The sequence below is a fragment of the Drosophila eugracilis genome, unplaced genomic scaffold, assembly GCF_018153835.1.
Source record: "Drosophila eugracilis isolate 14026-0451.02 unplaced genomic scaffold, ASM1815383v1 contig_498, whole genome shotgun sequence".
Lineage (NCBI taxonomy): Eukaryota > Metazoa > Arthropoda > Insecta > Diptera > Drosophilidae > Drosophila > Drosophila eugracilis.
Genome location: NW_024573369.1, coordinates 971,265 through 994,541, shown reverse-complemented (window position 1 = coordinate 994,541; position 23,277 = coordinate 971,265). Strand labels below are relative to the sequence as shown.

At 41.7% G+C, this 23,277-nt stretch overlaps 1 protein-coding gene across 16 annotated transcripts in view; it reads left to right on the top strand.

Moving 5' to 3' along the window:
- The window catches only part of LOC108116561 (potassium voltage-gated channel protein Shaker), a 135,712-nt gene that overhangs the window by 65,848 nt on the left and 46,587 nt on the right, over positions 1-23,277 (top strand). Inside the window, exons 1-2 of one of the 16 annotated variants that reach the window (XM_017228526.2) lie at positions 2,710-2,973; positions 17,066-17,514. The exons of 14 other annotated variants lie outside the window; for them this stretch is intronic. In XM_017228526.2, coding sequence (XP_017084015.2) covers positions 17,333-17,514 — 182 coding nt within the window. In that variant the 5' untranslated portion in view covers positions 2,710-2,973; positions 17,066-17,332. Of the gene's footprint in view, positions 1-2,709; positions 2,974-17,065; positions 17,515-23,277 lie in introns of those variants that run through there. One more of the 16 variants, XM_017228535.2, reaches the window with a different exon arrangement.

Below are 23,277 nucleotides of genomic sequence, written 5' to 3'. Positions count from 1 at the left end.
ATATATATGATATCTGTGTGTGCCTCTGTGTGTGTGTTTACTACTCGGAACTACTTTTACTAACTAACTACTAGCAGCAACATCCTGCGACTATGTATGTAACCACCCGTGTATCTATCAAGAATAAACGATTACCAAGATCTAGATCTATTAGATATTATTGATATCTTTACCATGAATTAGCCGTAAGATCAGGCCAAATTCTATATGCTATATCTTACTATATATATATCTAAAAAAGTTCTTTATAAATCTACTTAGTATGCTTCTCGTTTAGCCTTATTTGCCAATCGCACCCGTTGCCCGCCAAAAATGCCTTTGCTTGGCACTTGTATATAGTATCTAGTATCTAGTATCTATAGTTTATGATAACTAGTAACTTGATTTGCATAACAAGTATATATATTTGTTAGTATGTGTTTTTATATTCCTAAACTCTAACTAATCGATGTCTTTCTTTGTTCTTTCACCATATTCAACCATCTCTACGCTCTGTCTACGATGAACGAAATCGATGTCTTTGCTGGATCTTCGTTTTTTAGGTAAGTCAAAAAGTTTAGTTAGTAAGTGTGGGAAGGAAATTGGTAAAGGGGTTGAGTTTTATATGAAGTTTTGGTTAAGAAGCTGGGTAAATATTCTGATTTTTAATAGAAGAAAAGGTATAAGTGCTTTGGACTGAAAAAGTCCTTCATTTTCTTCGACATTTTCTTAACTTCTCAACATAAAAAACAAAATTTAAGAAAATATTACAGAAAATCCTTCATTTTCTTCGTAAAAATCCTTCATTTTCTTTGAAATTTTCTTAACTTCTTAACAGCAAAAGTAAAATTTAAGAAAATATTACAGAAAATCCTACATTTTCTTCGTAAAAATCCTTCATTTTCTTCGTAAAAATCCTTCATTTTCTTTGACATTTTCTTAACTTTTCAACATCAAAAGTAAAATTTAAGAAAATATTACAGAAGATCCTTCATTTTCTTCCACATTTTCTTCCACATTTTCTTAACTTCTCAACATCAAAAGTAAAGTTTAACAAAATATCTTTAAAGTAGATCACAGATAGTCTAGTCATTGGTCGTTTTAAAACTACTTCAAAGGCTATACTTTCTCACTCTACATTGAACAGCTTTTCTCTCCACAAACCTTGATTAACTAAGCACAATCTCTCTGACTAAGCTTAGCAAGCCAAAAAACGTTTATCTTTTAAAATTCAAATGACCAAACTCCCCACTTTTCTACGCTGACTAAAAAAAAGTTCTAAAAGTTCTAAAAGTTCTAAAAGTTTTCACCTTTTCAGGGAGCATTTCCCAGAAAGGAAAACCTTTCCCTAGCCAGGACTCTAAAGCTGAAAGCTTTTAGCTTTGACTTTTTGCCATTCGTAAACTTGCAAGCTTGTCTCAAAGTTTGTAAACTTAATCCGGAAAAACTTAAAGGAAAGCTTTTAAGCTAGGAAAAACCTAGCTGGCATCCATCCTGGCTTCATCCGAGCTTAAAGCTGAGCTTTCTCTTTGGGTTTCCTTTCTTTGCTTTCTTTTGGCCTCTCTTCCTCTTGCTCTCTTTGAACTTTCCACATGCTTTGTTTGGGCGCGCGCCTTTGTGTGCGTGAATGTGGCATGTGTTTATTTATTAATAATTGCATTACTCATACGCCACGCTGTCCCTTGCTGGAAGCAAAGCGTTCAAGTGCACACGTGACACGTATATATGGCAGAGTGTGTGTGTGTGTGTGTATGTTTGTGCATTACTGCCAGTGTGTGTGTGTGTGTGTTTGTGCAGTTATTCGCATTATTATAATCAAGTGGAGCCTACAAAGGGGCGGAGAAGGAACTGGATGAGGGAGCATAACGAGCCCGCCGGCGTTTTAAAGTACACATTAATAATAGAGGAGCACACCTTTAGCTGGGCGACGGGGGGAGGTGGTAAGGGGGAGTTGTGGGGGTTATGGCTTTTGTGGTTTCTCCTTCGATTCGATTTTCACTTGCTCTCCTCGCTGTAGTTGTCGTGTGAGCTTGTCTCTGTGTGTGTCTGTGTGTTTGGTTCATTTACAGTTTTCACCTAGTTTTCATGTTTTGGTTGTTTTGCCTTTGGCCGCCGCCTCAGCGGCCCCAAGCGGCGTTTGCTTTGTTTGACACCACTCGCTCTCACACACCTCACCCCCCTGGATTGGTTCCCCCCTCCCTTCATCTCCCCAGTATTTGCAGCGGCCGGTGCCCGAGTGTCGCCAGTAGTGTCCCTAAGTCCCTGTGTCCCGCTTCTCCCGCTTGGCCCGCTTGGCCCGCCAGTCCCGCTCTTCTTGCTTAGCCATGTTCACCCAGGCTACTCTTTGCCTTTGTTGTTGTTGCTGCTTTGTTGTTCTCCATTTTATTCGTATTATTTTCCTTTTTTTTCGGGGCCTGTGTTCGTGCCAAGTGGCACTAAAACTATTTGCCTTTTGCCCAGTTTTTCGTATGCCTTTGGCCAGCGGGAACAGGAGCGGTACCTGCCACACAGTACACAGCACACAGCACAGCACATCACATCACACATAGCTAACACACACACACATAGACATGTCAGAAAACCCAGAACATAGCACGCAACACGCAGAGGCGCCAGCGGAGTCGGAGTGCAGCTCTGGGAACTCCATAGCTATAGCCATACGATCCAGTCCGCTGACATAGCCAGCCGGAGCCAATGCAGCAAAGCAAATCGCACGTGCTCGCCTCGGCCCAAAATGTGTTCGTGGCAAGTTCGTGGCGGCCAATGTGGGGCTTCGTGGCGCCGCATTTTTGTTCGGCTCAACATTCGTTGGTTCTTCAATCGCTGGACACTTTTGCAGCGCCTCAGTTCGGTTCAGTCGTCGCAGTCGCAGTCACGTCGTCACAACGTAATCGTGCAACGCGTTCCGCGCTTGGCGGCGACTGTCGTCAGTCAGTCAGTCAGTCAGTCAATCAGTCAGTTAGTCAATCAGTCAATCAGTCAGTTAGTCAGTCAGTGAGTCAATCAGGCAATTGGAGTTTTTCCTCTCCAATCTTTAATATTAATATATTTTTTAACCTCGCTCGAACTCCACCCCCCTCGCATTTCTTAAAAAAACACAAAAAAAAAAAAGCAGGTGGTGCGTGCCGCGTTGCCGCGCGTGATTCTTGTTGTTGTTATTTTTTTCGGTGACTGTGTGTGTGTGTGTGAGTGTGGTCATATTACTTTTTTTTTTTGTATTTTTATAGTAACTCTCTTGTTGTTGTTGTTGTTGTTAATTCAGAGCTCGGTGCGTGCAAAACGACAAAAATGAAGGAAAAACTCCATTTCAAAAAATAAAAAGAAGCAGAAGAAGCAGAAGAAGCAGAAGAAGGTGTTTTCCAACAGCTTAAGAAGCCATTTTCGACGCGTGGTGGCGGCTCCTGCTGCTGGCCCAAGGGAAAGAAAGGGAAAACAAGGAAAAGGAGAGGAAAAACAGGACAAGATCAGTTAAGAGGCTAAGCGAGGGAGAGAGAGAGAGGTGGTATCGTGGCTCCATCTCCATCTCCATCTCCAACTGTGTCTGTGTTTGTTTACCTTAATTAATGCACTGGCAAACGGTAAATGGACCCGGATACGGCCAACATAATTTGGCTTGGGTGGGGTGTGTTGGGGGGGAGGTTGCATCTACCGCCATCACCCATCGCTGCAGCAGCAGCCTCCCTGGTAATGGCACTTGTCCGAGTGCTAGTGCTAGGAGGTGGCAGTTACTGGTGGGTTGGGTCCAAGCTGCAGTTCGAGTTAATTAATATTTCACTTTAGTTAAGAACGGGTGGGGAACGGGTGGGTGGTAGGGAGCTACGTAGCTAGGTAGGGAGGATGAGAAGAAAGTGGATAGTGGAGTGGCACCACTGAAGTTCGTTCTGCTTACATAAGCAACTTCAATTCCTATTGCCATTTTCCATTTCCATTCGCTATTACCCTTGTGCACCACCCCCCTCGCTCCCTCCCTGCCTCCCTTCCTCCCTCTGTTCCGCATTTCCATTTCAGTTTTTGGCCCAAAAGAGCCAAAGGAGCAGTAGGAGCTGTAGGAGCAGGAGGAGAGCCTAAAGAGAAACTGGCAAATTGCTCATACGACGCATTGGCGCCGTCAAAAAACTGAACGAGCCACAAAAGTCGAGGACGGGGAAATGGAAATGGCAAAAGGAGAAGGCAGCCGAAGCTGAAAGAAAAACAAGTTGACCCAATTTGCAATTGTAAATCAAACTAAAAATCACAGCCAGCCAAAGTTAAACAAAAATAGGATAGTCAAAGGCAATAGGCAGACTGCAACGGTACGTAATGCATAATTTATATTAAGGATCTAAGAAACTAGAACTTAGATCAAGAAAGGTTTAAGATATATATATATATATATAGGATATAGTATTTTATAGGTTGAAAACCAAATTGAAAGAGCAGGAACAGCACATTGATTGGATTAATGGCTTATGTTTTGTCAGTTTGTGGTTGTTTTCTTTTCATTTTCATGGTTAGTACACGGATCGAACTAATAAATATAGGAAAATATATAGAAAATGTAAGCGGAAAGTGTCTCTTCAGATGTGTACCAGATGTACCAGAAACGAAAATCTAAGAAGAAACCTTCTCGTAAACTGCATATTTCTGTAAAGAAAACTTCAAATTTTTGCCATCATTTTGAGAAATCTCTCTGGCAAATCTTGGCAGAACTTTCCCTCCTTGCAGTTTTCCCTACAAATTAGTTCAGATTCGTCGCTCTTTTCATTAATTTGTCTAAGAGCAGCTGAGGTTTTCGCCTTTCGCCTCCCCACCAGAACTTGAGCAGCAGGCGGCGGCACATGAGGCTATTATTCAGCCTCGTCCTTCCTTTCTCCCAGCTCGCTGTAAGCTTCTTTTGTGTGTTGGCTTCGTTCTTTTGTTCTCTCTTCTACCTATATTATTCTGTTGTATGTTTTTATTTTTACTTTATTTTTTTCATTTTACGCCATGTTCTTATTGTTTTTTTTTTTTGCGATTAAATTCAAGTTTGACTCGCACACGTCAAAATTAATTGGGCACTTGAAGAGTTGAAGAAGTCGATCGGAAGGGAGGAGAAGGAAGGAAGGAAGGAGCAGAGGCAGAGGCAGAGGCAGAGGCCGAGGCGGACGATGTGCCGTGACGGCTCGACAGCTCAGCTCAGCCTTCTGTTCTGTGGGTTAACCCTTATCCACTCAAGTAAAGGGGGGCCCCCCCTACTTAACCCACAGCCCTTTGTAATGTTCTAGGCAACTGATTTATTTTGATTGAACTTTGCATGCAAGCAGCTGAGGCAACAGGAAGAACTCCGAGTTCGAGTTCGAGTTCGAGCAACAACTGGCAAGTGAAACATCATAAAACAAAGGCAGTTTGCGGTTGAATGGGTGTGGGAAATACAGTAGTCCCCCCCCTCTGTTTGCCACCTCTCTCTCACTCCGGCCACAGCTGTGAAAGCGGAGGGTGGTGGGGGGTGGTTGGGCTTTGGAGGCCATTCGCACGCACATTGCCCGTTTTTTTTTCGTAGGCGCCATGGCTTAGGCTTAGCTCTCCAGCTCAATCGTAAGTGCGTCGAACCCCTCTTTAACCCCTTGCAGCCAAAGTGTGGTTTATAGAAGGGGGGTTAAGTGGTTATGGCAACAGCAGCAGCGGCGATGCTAATAAATCCCCCGCCTTATTCGGCGGTGGCAAGTACTCGCTAAGCTCTCCTAATGCCACTGAGGCAACCTAGGCTTTGTCTTTCGAGTTGCATATTCCCATATTCCCATATCGGAGCTATATATATATATCCTATATATGGGCTTTAAAGTGGCGAGAGGAGGAGTCTGTCTTCCATCTATATCCTCTGATTGAATGGTTGGGAACTCTGTTTCCGTTTTTCTTTTTGGTGGCAACTCTTTGGCTTCATTTTGTCTTTCCTGCCACGCTTGGCCATTTAGTTTTTGGCCCAAACTTTGGCTAAAACTTACATATGTATATATTTATGCGCATATGTTTGCGGTTTGGCCAAGCACACATACTCGCACACTAAAAAGAAATACATATGTATTTGGCCATCAAAAATATCCCCAGAGTCAGCCCTATATATGCTATATACTTGGGGAATTAATGTTGCATATTTCGTATTCCTTAGTCATTTTGCTGGACTATAAAGGGTTAAGGGGCATGTTTTAATCTGTTTTTATAGTTTTTACATGTTTTTCTTTTTATGATCTTAAGGATAATTCTTAATATGTCCTTCGGAAAGGATATTGGTAGAACCTAAAAGTTGGATTTTCCAACTTCTTTTTCAGACATTTTTCTCAATTTTTTTCCTTATTTCTTATGGCAAACTTCCAAATCACAATGTCCTTTGGTAATTTGTGTTAACTGCTGCTGCTGGTCTTTCCCTGGCTTTTGGGCCATAAAATTCCGCTCAGTGTCTCAGTTGCCATCTATCTATGAGCATGGATATATTGTAAATTATTCGCCTGGATCCGGAATCCTTTGCCAGTGGATTTTGGTCCTCCTCCGGCAGAAAAGTGAAGAAGGAAAAAAAAAAAGAAAAGGCTGCTGCTGCTGCTGCTGCTGCTCTCTCTGAGCTTGGAGAAATGTGAAATGTGAATTTGGAAAGGAGAGCGGCGGAGAATGGAGAAAGTTACGCACTGCGGCGATGGCGAGTTTTTGGGGCTTTTAATATGCTGCCGAGAGGTGGAAATATACTATATGTGTGCCGCCCTGGTGTTGGTGTATGCGTGTGTGCCTGTGTGTGTGTGTGTAGATTGCACGTGCGCTGCGTGATTTTAATTTGAAACAAACATAGCCAGAGCTGCTCTGCCCAAAAATACAAAAAAAAGAAAGAGGAAAACACACAGCAATTTTCTTCCTCGTTTTGCGTTCCTCTTTTTTAGGTTTTTGGTTTTCATTTTTTTTTTATTTTCTGTGGCCCCGGCTTTTCACAGTTTTATTTGGTTTTTCCGTTTTTCGCTCGGGTCCCTCACTCTTTTTGCTCTTCTGTCGTTTTTATTTGTTTCTTTTTTTTTTTTTCGTAATTCTTTTTACGACTCAACAAGCAGCAGAGAAATATAACAAACCAAAAAAAAAAAAAAAAAAAAAAAAGCGGGTGCGGGTGGCACTGAGAGAACCGTTATTGATCTGCGGCCGCTTGAAGCCAATTTGAAGGTCAAGCATACGCACTGTTGGCCTGAAAAGAGAAGGCGACAACGGCAGCGGCGGATGAATCTTCGCAGAGAGTTATGGTGCAGTGGTTATATAAAACCTATTCACCCGCTGACGGTGGTGACGTCATTGTAAATTATTTTCAAATTTGCGCCCAAAAGGCCAAACAAGAAGCAGCTGCTACTGCTGCTGCTGCTTCTGCTGCTACTTCGACTTCCGTTTCCGCTTTTATGCAGCAACAGCAACAGCAACAGCAGTAGCAGAGGAGACAGGAGGCCACAGCACGGCAAACATAGCATACTTTTTGGGGGGCTGGTGGTAAGGAGGGAGTAACGAGGAGGAGGAGGAGCCTGTAAGGCTGTAAAACGACTGGAACGACTGCAGTTTTTGGCTCCCGCTGCTCTTGATGTTGTTGTTGTTGTTGCTCTTGTTGCTGTTGTAGCTTCGTGTCAAACATTTTCATCCACTTGTTCGCATTATCCTGCCAGACAGCACAGCACAGCGGGCGAGGGCTTCAAAAGATGCCGCCAGCAGAAGCAAGCAAAAGCGAGCACCAGTGGCAAAAATTGTTACAATTGCGCTATCAGAAGAAGATGGTGAGAAGAGGAGAGGGGTGTGGGTGTGGGAAAATGGGAAATGGTTCCAAGTGAAAGCCAAATCCGTGCGAGCCAAACGAGCGAGAGAAAAATGAAAAGAATAAAATGGCAATAAACAGGCAAGAAAATGTCGGCGATAAAACGAAACTTTATATACACTTTCCATGCCAAAAACCAATGAATTTTAGAGTTTTACTTTGAATATTCAAACAAATTAATGATTTTCCACTAACGTTGGCTTAAAGGAAACTCCAACTTGTATATATTTATTTTCTGTTCTGTTTCCCATCGAACGGATAGAAAATTGATATACCTACACGATTATAAGCCCCATGATTGAATAGAGTTTCCCATTGACTGCACTCTAAAGTTTATCGCTGGCTTTCAGGGAAGGAGGAGGAGGAGCTAACACTGGGATTATCCCACCAGCTTGCAGGGTATTTCCATCAAGCCAAAGGCTTTTCCTGCCTTCAGCCCAGTCCCTCCCTCCCTTACCCTCGCTCTTCTGAAAATTCTTTGCGAAATCATGCAGAAAATCGCTAAAACCCAACAAGCAACTGAAGCTAACTCAAGACGGTGGAAAGCACGCACATTTTCCTCGTTTTCCACGTTGATTTTTATTGTTGTTGTTGTTGTTGTTGTTGCCTGCCTTGCCTGGCTGGCTGGCTGGGTGAAAAAATTTCATTAATGCTTAAATAGAATTTGGAATCGCATTTCGGAATCGATTAGCATTTGTCCGGCTAAGAGGACGACGACGGGGACCCACTAAGAGGGAGCTCCTTGAAATGCCAGGCTGATGAAGACGGCCACCACGGCCATGGGATGCATTTCAATTATGCAGCCAGAAGTCAGGCAATCGGTACTGCATTTCCAACGCCCTCAATCCCGATGCCAAAATGAAGGCGTAAAACTCATTTTCATCATCATGGCTCATGGCTAGCAAAGTGCAAAAGTTTGTTATTTGGAAAAAGAAAAAAAGAAATGAAACTGAAACTGAAATGAATTCCATGACTTAGAAAACAGAAGAAGAAGTTGATTGCATAAATTCAAGCGATTATTCCGTTTGTACTTTTTAAGATGGACTGACTCATTGCTCATCCGCCAGGTAATCCAGCTGAGATAGTTAAGCACTTTCTGGACAAGAGAATACAGAAATAGCTCAAATTAATGCCAGAAACAAAGCTGCTGATGGAGATGGACACTTAAACTTATTCAAGGAATTTATATTTTCTTTCTTATAGTCAAAGTGGTTTTTGGTTTTTGGTACTTTAAAATTCCAGCAGAAGATTTCTGTTCTTTCGTGGGCGCTTATATAAATTCTTTAGTGCCAATTTGGGCAAAAATAAATAAACAATTGGAAGTGGCAGAGAGGCAGGAGTAGGGGAAAAAACAATAGCAAATTAAATAAAATTAATTCAAATGGCTGTGGCGGCGGTAGTAGTAGCAGCGGCACTGCCAAGAGCAACCACAACAAGCAACAGTAAAAATGAGCAATAAAAATTAACATAAAAATGCGCGAATGTCAGGCCAACTTCAGGGCTTTCCTTCTGCTCTCTCTCTCTCTCTCTTTCTGTTTTTGTTTCTGTGTGTGTGTGTGTGTGTGTGTGGTTTGGGGGGGTCTATAAAAATCGTGTTGTGCTTTAACTATAGCTTTAGCTTTAGTTAACCCTTGGTCCCTGCGATATCCCCACTTCGCTTCATTTCAAAAGCGGCAGGTGCAGCACACGCTGGCCCAAAGGAACTTTCCTTCGCTCGCTGCTGGTGCTCTCTTTTCCACTGCCACGTTTTTATTTTTCCAGCTTTTTGGTAAGCAAAATCGATACAACCACTGTCGAGGAATTAGAACTTGGCTCTAACACACACACACACACACACACACACACAGTCAGACATAAACAAGCCAAGCACGCGGCAAAAAAAAAAGGGAAATGCAAAGCCAAAGGACTTTTGTTTCCCTAATTAAAACCAAGCGGGGCTAAGGGAAAAAAGGGGTTATCTTTTTAGCCTGGCTTTCACCTCAACTCTCGGGCTCCTCTCTCATTGATTTCCACTGCACTTAGCCTAATTAAATTTGTGCAGCTTAATTTTGGTGTGTCAATCGATTTGCATATGCCAAGGTAGGAAAGTTCATTTAATGGAACGCGTTTTCCTGTCTTTTTTTCGGTTTTTTTTTTCTTTTTGTCTGTGGCCAGGAGAAACTTTCGTTCAACTTTGAAAGTCACGTGCCGAAAAAGTCCGAGGGTCCAAAAATGAACTCTGCCCAAGTCTCGCTTTACACAAATTTCCAACTAGCGCCCAGTAAAAGAGTTGGAAATTGTCGGAAAATTGTGTGAGCGAGATGGTTAGATGGGGAAAAGAGAGATAGAAAAAGACAAAAGAGAGAAGGGGAAAACCCCGTAGACTACTGGGAACTAAACTAAACTCAACTCAACTCGTCTCAACTCGACTCGACACGAAACTATAAATGTTAATAACAAGCAACATTGTTACTAGTTCCTCTTCCTCTGGCGCTTCCTGTTCGCCCACTTTCCCAGGGTATGTCCTTTGAGGTATGTCCTGGGAGATGGGAATGTATCTTGGCAAATGACAGTTTTAGATACCCATTAAAATGGTTGCTATTTAAGGATATGAAGTTCCTGCATTACTGGATTAAATTCCTGAAACTTTAACTTAAAGTTCTAGTAAAACTTTTTATGGGTAACCCACTTAGGAAAGGTGAAATCGCTGTTAAAAGTGTCTAAAAGTAGGCAATGAATAGGTAAAGGTTTTCTTTGGCAAGAAATCTTACTTTCTATGGGGTTTAGAATATATTTTAGGACACTTCTGGACATAACAGGACATATTTTAGATCCTTAAAGTTATCTCCTTTACCTTTACTTCCGAAAGAGGGGTACCCTGACAGTCGTTAGAGGTTTTCTAAAGCTAAAACTTAATTGTTCGCCTGTATCCTGACTGGCATGCCCGAGTTGAGTCCTTGCTCTTCTTGTTTTTGTTTCTGCTATTGCGCTGTTATTGTTGTTGTTGTTTTGCTGTTACTCGTGTTGGTGTTGGTGTTGCTGTTGGTGTTGGTGTTGGTTTTTGGGTATGTTAGACAACAAAGTTTTAATGGTATTAGCAAGCCAAAAATAACACACACAAAATGTAGCCAACAACAATGTTGAATTTGAAGCGAGAAGAACGACAGAAACACACACACATACATACATAGCAGGCATTTCAGGAAATGAGTGAAGTGAAGGAAATGAAAAAATCCATTGCCTACTTTCTGGGGGGGGAGGGAGGCGGCAGAGGCCAAAGAGTTTCCCTTGAATTTGCCACACTTAAATCGAAATTATCGTAAATTAATTGTGAAAACACTTTGGCCAAAACGAAGAGAAGGTGACGAAACTTCTCCTGCCTTATGTTTTGCTTTTTTTTATTTTACTTTATTTTTTCCACTAAGCCAATGTGTGTGTGGTCAGTTCATGTGTGTGTGTGTGAGGGTGTCGCCATGTCCCTGTCTTAGTGTCAATTATCTGTGTCCATGTAGACGAGCAAAGTAAGCTTTTCGGGCAGCAGTAGATATAAAAAAAAAGAAAGGGGAAGCTTGCCAAGCAGAAATTTAACTTTGTCAACCTTTGCAGTTTTATGAATTTCAAGGCCCGAAACTAAAAACGGAAGTGGAAGTGAGAGGTTAAGAGTGGAAAATTAGCTGATAATGCTTCTGGCTCTGGCTCTGGCTCTGGCTCCCTTGTGCTTGTGTGGCTTTGCTCGAGGATTATGCGATGGCTTTCGGGCTAAAATTGTGCAAAATTGTTCAAAATTGAGAAATACACAAACAAAAGAAACAACTTCAAAGCCACAAAAAAAGAGTCGTGTGTGTGTGTTATGCTTGTGGGCGATGAAGTAAAGAAGAATTGCAATTTTAATTTGCACTAAAAATGAATTTATGAAGCGTCCATAAACAACACACAAAGAGGGAGAGAGAGAAAAGAAAACCAGAAAACCAATGCAAAAATTGAAATAAAATTCTATTCTATTTTGCATTCTTGTTTACACATTTTGCTGCTGAAATATATATATGTATATGTTTGACCACGCCAAATAGACCAACAATATATAATATATATTTACTTAGATTCCGGGCAAAATAAATGCTAGAAAATTGAATGTTGTGGAGAGGAAAATCCGCCAGGAAAATTGCAATTGCGAATGCTGCTTGCATATACGAAATTTGCATAAAGAATTCCAATTAAAATTTTAAGGATATTCCCAGCCATAGCTATTCCCATTCTAACTACCATTTTAGGGCTTATTTCGCTTTAAGGGAGAGTGCAAGTTGGGGAGGAAATACCGTTGAGGCGAATCCCCATGAATCATTTCCTGGCTCGGATTCTGACATCTGGCAATTAATAAGTCCACCTATGAACAGGGCGTGTAGTAGGTTAAAGTAGGGCTAAAATTTTCACCGCGGTTTGTTTACCCACCAAAATGATAGGGTGGTGGTTTTTTTTGTGGCTGTTTCAGGTGGCTAAGGGGAATGACCAAGCACGCACATACACCAAAAGGAGGAGGCCCCCTCCAAACAAAAAAAAAAAAAAAAAGAAAAAGGAAAACCCAACTCGCGTTTTTTTCTGTTTTTTTCCCGCAAGTTTCTAGGAATGTCAGCTCTGATATTTGTCGGCGCTTGTCTGTCATTTCCAATTTGTTGTCCCGCTCTCTGTCTCTCCCTCTCCTTCTCCTTCTCCTTCTCTCTCTATCCTTTCATTCTGCCTCTTTCTATCGCCGTGTGTAACCCCAACCTTTGACCCCCTGACAGACCCTTCATCGCATTGGCATTTCCGCTGTCATTTAGTAATCGATAAATTTTGTATTTGCCTTCGGTAAATGCTTCTCGTTTAGCTTTGGCTTTTGTCAATGCCGCTGGCCGGCGATGCAAATGCTTTTCACCAGCTCTTTACCACCCACCACCACACACCTCCCACTCCACTTTTCCACATCCGCACCTCTTTACACATGTGGGCCCCAGCGAAGATTTGCAGACATTGAAAGAAAACTGTATAGTCATGAAGGGGAATTTAGGATTTACTTTTTAGGTATAGAAAATATGGAAAATTCTTAATGGAAATCAAATTTTTAAACTATAAAAAGTTTAGTTTTCAGTTTTCCAAAGATAAAAACTTGATTTAATATCTTTGATACTCCGTTGATCCTCGAGACTTTCATTTGAAACGCTAAAATTATGACAGATAAGCAATTTCCGCTGCACAAACGTGTCATTTTTGTGCACGGTGCAGCCTGACGGGATCTCCTTGCAAATCAATCAATCAATCAGAACGGAGAACGGCAGAGGCGAGTGGATGTTGGCAAACTGGAAACGAACTGAAACCGCTAAAAAGCCCCGCACTCTCCCCGTTTTGCTGGCCAAAGTCGGGATTAAACAGGCGAAAAAACCCCCCGCTGGCGGAGTATACCCCCTCGGGTGTCTTCTCTGTGTGTGTGTGTGTGTGTTTGTGTATGTCTCTCTGTGTGTGTGTCTGTGTGCATAAAACAATAATTTGTGCATAAACCAAGCGAAAGCGAAACGTTTGGAAATGTTTATGGCACCACGGGGAATCCCGGTTAGCTCTCTAGAATCCTCAACTCAGCCATCTTTGTGTAGTATGTATATATATATATATATATAAATATATATATATATAACAGCAGTTGGAACGAGAGACAGCACTAGGGGGCGGCCCCAAAGAGATTCTTGTCATTAGTTTGAATAATTTATTTATGTGTATTTTCAAACTAATCTCACAGTTTGGTTGCGAGCGAGCGAGCAAGTTATAATATAACACAAAGCTTTCAATGCAGTTGCCAGCTGCCAGCTGCTTAGGCTATTAAATTGTAAATCAGGTTATGAATTTGGTAATTTCTGGGCAAAGTAGTTACCTGTTTGTATTATAATTAAGAGAACTAGATAAAGAAATATGGGTAAGGGAAGGGTTTTTGTAAGAGATTTCGATTGCATAGGCGAGTTCCTTATGAAATCTCCCTTGAAAGTGCCTTAAGATGTTTGATTTTTAATAATAATTGAAGGGAAATCAAAGTTTTTGTATTTTTCATTTCAAAAAGCTAAAATAAACTGCAATTCCAAGCCTTAAGCTAGCCTTTCCCCAGACACAAACCTTAGTTAATCCTTCAGCCGGAAAGTAGGCTACAAATAGTGTAAAACTAACCAAATCCTGGAGGGAAACTTTCGTAACTACCATTATTTAATTTATTCCAGCTGTCTTATTTGCCGTAACTCTCGTTTTGTGCTAATGCAAATTTGGAAAAACCTATTTCAATTTGCCAAATTTCATATGACATTTGGCCCTCTTACCTACTACCCTAACCACCCTACCTACCTACCTGCCTAGCTGTGTGTCCAAAAATGAAGTCCCAAAATTAGGACGCTGGAAGTGCATTAAATGCGCATTATATACGGGCAGCAGCAGTCCTCTTCCTTCTCAGTGAAACCAGACCAATTTTACCCCAAAAACTCAACCCACATTTTCCTGGCTTTGTTTTATTGCTTTCAAATTAGCGCGCAGAACTCAATTAAAGGCAAAGGAAGTGGAGAAGCTGGTGGTTTCTGTGGGTGGTTGGGGTTGGCGGTGCGTTGTATGTGGATGCGCTTCAACGCGCATTCTATGCTTTCACACTCCCACACTCCCACTTTTCCATTTTTCACTTTCCCACACACTGCAGCTCTCGCATTTAATTTAGTTGATTCTAATTTAATAATGAGTTGAATGGGTTTTTGTGGGGGTGGAGGTGGTGGGAGTGGGAGGGGTATATTCCCCCTTTTTCTGCCCACAGCCACGCCCACCTCAATTGTGGCCAGCCACATCATGTTCATATTAATGATAATGCTGATGAGCATTGAAATTACAGCCACAAAATGCGAAAAGTGGAGAGTGGCGAGTGCGGCAGTGAATGAGAAATGAAGTCAGGCATTTCTAATATTTCTACCCCTTTCCACTCCCCATTAAATGTAGCACAAAATGACAGATAAATCTGATTAAATTGCTGGTATTAACGCTAATACGTAATGGGCTACTATTTTTAGAGAGGCTTTGAGATTTTTTATCAGAAATTTCTACGAATTAACATAAAGGTTAGGGCAGTGGAAAGTGGTCGTCAGCAAGGCATATTAATTTGGTCAGATTACTAGGAAATCTAGTTTAATATCTTTACTTTTCTTTAATTAATAAATATAATTATCGAATTAGCCGCAACTTTCTTCCCAAGTAGCTGAAATAAGCGAAAGTAGGAAGTTACAGCCCCACCGAAATGTTCCAAACAATATGTTGGCTTTATGGCAGAATCCATAAGCATATATGGTACATATATATATATATCTATAACCTATGGCCTTAAGGTCTATACACACACACTCTCGGACACATGTGAGCTTGCTTGTAAGCCAGTGAACGAAGCGATTGCCCAGGGTGGATCCCCTTGCTGTCGTCGTAATTGAATGGCCAATGGACTGATGGTCTACTCTGGTCTGGTCTGGCCTGGACTGGCCTGGCCTGGCCTGGTCCCCCACACTCTGACCATGACCTTGCCAGTTGAACGAGGCCTATGCTATGTCCATATATTCCACCACCCCCATCACCCCCATCCCCCCCGTTTGCTGTATGAGTTAATGCGCTTACATGAACGTCAGCGTCAACGCAAGTGTTTGGCATTGCACTTTAAGCCTGTGCAGCCGGGCAACTGTCACCTAATGGCCAACACACCACACACAACCACACTCACTCACACACACTCTCACACACTACAAGCCGAAACCAAAAGCAAACCACCAAGCCACCAAACCACCGACTGAAGGAGATTAGTGCAATAGCAACAGCAATAGCGACACGAGGCGTATACGTGATGCGAGGGCGGCGCATAAATCAATAAAAAGCCGACCCAACATTGAGCTCTGTTCGCTTTCCACCACCTGGCACCTGAGCCAAGCATTGTTAACTCAATTTCAACACGGAAGCAATTTCCAAGCGGCTTTAAGCCTTTTGGCTTATTAAATGCTGCCACTTGAGTTGGAAAAACTGCAATTTAGCATCTTGTATGAGCCATGATTTGCCATGTATTTACCAATTGGCAATCATTTTATGTTTATTTAGCACTTCTAGCCAGTGCAGATGTTTCTGATTAAAGAAACTAAATAGATATTAATTAGCAATCATGATGAATGCATTAATCTTGTAAAGGAGTTTTTAGCTAATTGAAAGTAATCTGTAGGCTGATAAAGCCATTAAAATGTGATTTATGTGCCTGCTTTTTGCCCATTTCAATGGCATAAATATCGATTAGCAATCATAAAGCTATCAGTAAGCTATATATAGAAATTAATGGGCGTATCATTGAAATGCAAAACTTTAATTATCAAATGGTTTTCAATTTCGATACTTACGATATCTGCAACATCAGTGAATGACAAGAAAACTCTCTAGGATCTTGTTTTTTTTCTATTTTTCAAATCAAAGTCTATTTATTAAAGCAGAGCTAGGTATAGGAGAAAGGGGGAGGGTTACCGATACAGGTAGGTTGGATGATGGCATCCGAATTCCATTTGATAATAGATAATGGCGCATTGAACATGGCAAATGCCACATGCGTCGCAAACGCCAGCTTTGTTTGCCTTTGCGAGTTGATTTCGATTCGATTCGATTCAATTCGATTCGATTTGATGTGAATGTGATGTGATGTGATGTGATTCACCTTCCTGGGGGTTTTCCTTTTTGTTTGCTTTCCCAGCAATCTGCTTCAAGCTAAACAACCAACGGGAACCGAACAACAAAGCCCAACCAACGGCGATGCAATTATGGCTGGCATTACGCAATGGTTACATAAGACTCAGGGCTCAGGGCGAGGGCACGCTAATTGATTTGCCAAGCGAGTGGGTGGTAAAATCGTATGGGAGGGGAGGGGCAAGGCAATCGTGTGCCGGAAAAGCGGAAAATCAAAAAAGTGTTGCGAGGGGGGGGCGAGCTATGAATAGGTTTAATTACCAACCAATGCTAGCTAAACTATCGATAGGTTGGGCATATCGATTAATCCGATAAGTTTTTACAGTAAAACCCGTAATGATAGGCCTACAGATTATAGAAATACTTTTTGAACTTTCTCTGAATTATACAAAAACCTATCGATATTTATCGATTAACGCAAATCAAAAAAACCTATTCGTTATATTTCCTATAAACTAGCTTAGTGACAAAGTCATGTTTCTTGGCAAGTAACGAAAGTGCCTCTTAACCATCGATAGTTGGCTATCGAAATGATCGATAAAAGCAATGTTGGTTTTCCTCCACTCTCCCTAGCCCCCTGTATTAGCCATGTTTATGAGTGAAACGCCGCGAAAACTAAAATGAAAACGAAAGTGAAAATGAGCAGTGAATGGCAGACGCGGCCACAGCAATCGATCCATGACACAACCAGTGACAAGCAGTCCCCCAGTGAAACCGAATCTGAATCCGTATCGGAGTGAGTCTCTGCCCGTGCCCGTGCCCGTGTAAAATCCCCGTCCATACCGACCAAACCATCAACGGCCGCTCAGGTGAGCCTGAGCCAGCGGCCCACCTGGTGGCATGGCCGCCGTTGCCGGCCTCTACGGCCTTGGGGAGGATCGCCAGCACCGCAAGAAGCAGCAGCAACAGCAGCAGCACCAAAAAGAGCAGCTCGAGCAGAAGGAGGAGCAGAAGAAGATCGCCGAGCGGAAGCTGCAGCTGCGGGAGCAGCAACTTCAGCGCAACTCCCTCGACGGTTATGGGTATGCCATTTATCTCTTTTGACCTTTTAAAACTGAAAACTGAAATATTTCCCTACTTTGCCTGCCTTTTAAATAATATTTTTCGGTTTTAATATCAAGTCAAAATCCAGGTCGTTAAAAAAGCTTTAAGTTTCTTTGGTAAAAACTAAAATTTAAATATATTTTTTCATCGAAAGTCATCAAAGAAAAAAACAGCCAAGTGTTGCTCTTCCATTTGCTGGAAATTCCCTGTTTCTGTTCGTTTTTCCCCTTTTTTTTAATCCGCCATTCGAAAAAGGTGCAAAATGGTTAGCCTGCCGCATTGCTGATGGCTTCATCAGAGTGAAATCTCCTTCCATGCGGATATCCAAATGCAAAATAAATAAATAAGGAACGACAGCGGAAGCTGTATGCCACGAATGTTGCCTAAAGGATTCGTTTATCTCCTCCTCCTCCGCCTCTTCCTTTGCCCCACAGATGTTGGCCCACATCTCGGGGGCACTTGGCTGCACCACCTGAAACACCACCACCACCACCATCACCGTCTGAACTATTTGAACCCACCACTTGCACCACTCGACTGGGAACAACCAACGCCCTCCAACTCAGACTGTAACTCCGCTCCACTCGAATTGTTTACCTCGCCCAGAGGTGGAAAATAGGGACGAACTGGGACCTGGTGGTGGGGGTGGGAACTGGGAGTGGGGGTGGGAACTGGGAGTGAAGATATCTGTCCTAAAAGCGCAATAAACGTGACTAAAGTAAACTAAATCAAGAACGAAGCACAAGGAGAACTTTGAGTTGAGCATTTCGTGTTGCACTTGACAGCGAGAAAGGAGAAGGCAAGAAAAAGTGAGAAATAAAACGCAAACTGAAACTTAAGCTCGTGTGTGCACTGAGCGAAAGGGGGACTTCCAAGTTTTCCGATTTTCTCATTTACCGCCCAATATTTTCGCCATAGCTAAGCCAAAAGTGATGTGAATGTGGAATGGCGTACTTCGTTGTAATCGTTATGAAATTTACATAAAAACTGCATTCACAGCTAAAAAGTCAAAATTTATCCATTTTTCGCAAGTTTTCATGATGTTACCTCTTACAGAAAATGCGAGATTGGGTTTCTCCACATTTCCTCCGCAAAGGGACAGCAGTATGCCCATTAGCAGTATGGCCATTAATGAAAATAATGAAAGTTCGAACAAGGAATGTCATACTTCGTTGTAATCGTTAGGAAAGTTCCATAAAAACTGCATTCACAGCTAAAAATCTTAATTCTTGGACAATTTTAGCAAATTTTTGATGATGTTACCTCTTATCGAAAAAGCGAAACTGAATTTCTCCTTAATTCCTCCCCAAAGGGACAGCATTATTCCCATAACTTGGCCAATAGTTACCCAAATCTAGAATGTAATACCTCGTTGAGCTCGAAATTAAATTTCTAGTAAAACTGCATTCACAGCTAAAAATCTTCAATTTTGTCAAATTTTCACAAAAATGAATGATGTTACCCCTTATCGAAAAATACGAAAATCGGACAAAAATGAATTTCTCAAATTCGATCAGACAATGATATGGGTGTTTAGTTCTGATCAAAAGCTGCACAAAACAGTCTTTCTTTTAGCTCTGCTTCTTCTTTTGACTAAGTTAGGGACATAAACCCGAAGAAAGTTTGCTCAATTTCTATCAAAGTTCATAATCCTGATTTTACTCACAAAATAATCAGAATTCTTCCCATTACAAAGTCAAAAATGGTGTGAACTTGGAATGTCATACATCAATGAATTCGTTATTAAAATTCCAGTCAAACTGTTTCCCCACCTAAAAATGTAAAATTTTTTGTCATTTTTCGAGAAAAAGGCAATGTTACCCCTTATCGAAAATGCGAAACTTGGTTTGCCCCAATTTCCGTCCCAAACTGGTTGCTTTCTGCCCATAACTAAGCCAATAATGGTCCGAATATAAAGTGTAATACCTCGATGAGCTTGTTTTCTAATTCCTAACAGGTCTGCATTCAAAATTGAAAAAGTACAATTTGCGTTCTTTTTTGGAAATTACCCGTTATTAAAAATGCAAAAATCGGCTTGCCTTGTACGCCTCAGCATGAAAGCACTTTTCCCATAACTCAGCCAATAATAGTCCAAAATCGGAATGTAGCACCTCGAAAAGCCTTTCTTATTGTCCTTATTAAATCTGCATTAAAAGTTGAAAAAGTAGAATTTTCGCAATTTTTGGCGACATTTTTACGATGTTACCTCTTACAGAAAATGCGAAATTCGGAAAGAAATCGATTTTCTGGAATATCAGACCAAAACTGATAGGGAAAGTAAGTTTCGGCTGTCAGATGAGTCTGTGAGTCTGGTCTTGACAAAGTTAGAGTCCTAAAACCCGAATAAAAATTTACAAATTTGATGGGAAAAGTCTTTTTTAAGGGCTTTCGCCCGGAAAATCAGTATTTAAGCCACGAAAACGCTAAAAATAATCGGAAAACGGAGGACGCTCTACCTTGCTGACTTCGTGATTATTTAAGTTAAAATACATTTAAACTTCACAGCAAACAACATCCAATAATGCACAATGTACGCCATAACGATAAAGATTTTTCCAATAAAATGTACACAAGTACTGGTAGATTTTCCTTCGGCGCTTCTGAAGCGTTATTTAAGTGGCTTTTCCTTGTATCTGCATCTTGCATCTGTGCAATTGAAGGCAACAAAAACCATTGAGCAGTAAGCAATGTAAGAATGGCCAGGAAAAAATAATGGGAAAATAAAAACGAAAACAGCCTGTGCTGGAAAATAGAAAAATACGACTTGAAGGCGAAAGAAAAAACTAGAAAAAAAAAAAGTGAAAGCCAAAATGTTATTTTGTTCAAGAGTTGCAGGGCGCCAGGCAGTCAGGCAGCCAGGCAGTCCTGTCAAGCAGTTGGACTTTTCCCCTGGAAAACTCAGCCTGCCAGTAAAAACTCATGTGAGTGAGTGGGTGGGTTGGAGGGAGATTGGTAGAGGGGGGTAAAACTCTCTTGCTGATTTTTCAGTGCGCATTTTCCTTTTGTTTCTTCTCGTTTTTCGGGGAAGTTTCTTATTGGACTTTTGTGTGCTTGCGCTTAAACTCGTATTTTATAGAATGATATTTTTGGCTGAATGCCAAGAGCCAGTTACCCAGAGAGTAAGAGGGGATTGCATGTGTGTGTGTGTGTGACTTTGATGTTACATGTATGTGTGTGTGTGTGTGTATGCATGTTTTTATATGTGTTTGTGCACTGAAAGCCTTTTGGTAATTACATTAAACATGCCCAAAATGCAGCAGCAATTTACACATTTCCCCTTAGCCAGCCACGCCTCCCAGTAACCGCCCGACCGCCTCTCATTTTGGATAAATCCAACTCCATTTTCACTAGTTTGAGTGTGTGTGTTTCTGTGTGACGTCACATGCTGCAGCAGTTGCCAAAAATTGCAACTCTGAAAACTCTGGCGGCCATAAAAAAGGATAAAAAAAAACTCAAACCAACACACACACACAGGGCATGGTTGCAATGTTGCTGATGTTGCCTTTGGGTTAAGCAGAGGGATATATATATATATATATATATGTGACTATATATGTGTGTGTTTGTGCAGCAGCCTCAAGGACATTTCCACTTGCATCTGCTTCAATTTTGTTGCATTAGTGTCAGTTTCTCTCTCTCGCTCTTTCGTCGTGTTTTTGTCCTTTCTACTTTCTCTTTGTTGTTCTTCCTTTGCTCTTGTTTATTCCGGCAAATGTCGCTGTCGCTATTGCTGTTGTTTTTGTTGTTGTTGTTAGGCCTTTGGGGGCGTGGCCCCTGCCCAGACACAACGGCGCGTCGTCCAACGAGAAAAACTGAAATTAAATTCATTTACCAACCGCCCCCGCCACACGCCACACGCCTTGAAGTTGGCATAATTGTCAGTTTTGTATTTACAAGATCGCAGGCGTATGCAGTGGCAATTTGCCGGACCACACTTGAAGTTTATTACGCATTTACTATGCTCGTTGGAAGAAGAAAAACTCGGGTTAAACTCACTTTGAAAGCAAACTCAAAGGGCTGTTGCCTAATGTGATGGACTTTGCTTAGGGAAAATCTTTTCTCTGCTTCTACATTTCTACTTGATCATATCAAAGAATCAGCTTTAAGTTGAAGCTAAAATTATATTTAAAAATTAAAACTTTTGCAAGTAAAGAGAAAGTTTTGCAGTGGAAAATTCCCCTCCTCGATGTCCAACTAATGACGTTGACAAATGCTGTAAGTGTCGCTCGTTCTTGCCGTTCAAAGACCGTTGTCCACAGTTGCAGATACAGAGATACATTTGCGGATGCGGATGCGGATACGGATACAGTTGCAATTTCAGTTGTGGTAGTTGCAGATGCAGTTGCCCGTTGCAGTTGCCCGTTGCAGTTACCCGTTGCCAACTGCCTGCCAACTGTCTGTCTGATTCGGAGAGCCGCAGACAAACTGACGACAGGCAGAGCGTCGCCGAGTTGGTCCATATCAGCAGGCCGCCCCACCAGTCAGCAGGCGTTTTGTCTTGGCTTTTCCACCGCTTTTCCGCTGCTCTTCTGCCGCTTTGACTGGCCTTACAGCTGGGCCCCCAACGCAGTCAGCTGGTGAGTGTTGCCAAATGGGGATTATCTGAAAATAGCCAGGGAAAGGAAATGAAAGTAAAGGAAAGGGTTTTCCAAGGTTGTTTTTCTCTGATAGCAACATGAAGTTGTACCTTACTTTAGGTCTAGTTTGATGCTTTCTAGAAACTTTCTTTCTTACAAGATTAACTCTTTTTTAGAATCTTCGATAGAATCTGTTTATTTCCATGTCCAAGTTGGCAACACTTTCAGCCATAGCCGGCGGTGCAGCAAATTAACATCATGACACACATTTAAATGCAGACAAACCAGAGTGAGGGGGGGGGCTGAGAACTGGAGTGGTGGCAAGTGGAAAGTGGAGAGATTCTGCAGTAGTACCCGGGGACTTGCAGAATTGAGGCCACACACAGAGACGACTCACACACACAAACACACACAGAGAGATGAAGAGAAGATGGAGATATGTGTGTGTTCTTATAGCAGAATATAGACTCAAAAGCAGAGAGACAGAGAGAGAGAGAGAGAGGAGTGTTGTAACTTCACTTTGGCCAGATGCTGCCACAACCCACATTTCCCCAATTTCCATATGAGCCATCTAATTACCCAAGAATTGCCAGACAGCCAACTCCATGAAATTCAATTACCAATAAATTGAAATTTAATTGGCTGTAAAAAAAAAACAGAAAAAAAGCTTAATTGGTTAGATGTAAAAATATAATTTACACGGCCATTTAAGTCTCTGATTTTTTGCCTATTTTTAAACAATCTAAAACGGCGTGGAAATCCTTTCAACCCATTTTCCTGCCATTTAATTATGGCAACAAAAATCGATACAGAAAAAGCTGCTGAAAATACTTTCCATTTTCTTTATTTATGTCTTATTTGTGCAAACTTGGCCAAAAGCGAAGCGCCGCTTGCATAATCGTTCAAGAACTCAGCGGGGTGGAGTGAAGGGGTGAAGACTTCTGGGTGCCGTATGCCCAAATAAATATGCAATTGTTATGAAAAATCGAAGGCCAACTTTCAAGTGTCAGCCATATTTCACACTCTCTTTACTATGTGTGTGTGTGTGTGTGTGTCTGTGTGTGTGTGTGTGGAAAAGAAAGGAGAAGGGAAAGCAGACAGGCCGGAAGTGACAAGCAATTTGGGCGGCAAAGAAGATGCAGTACAGGCAGAAAAATAATGTAG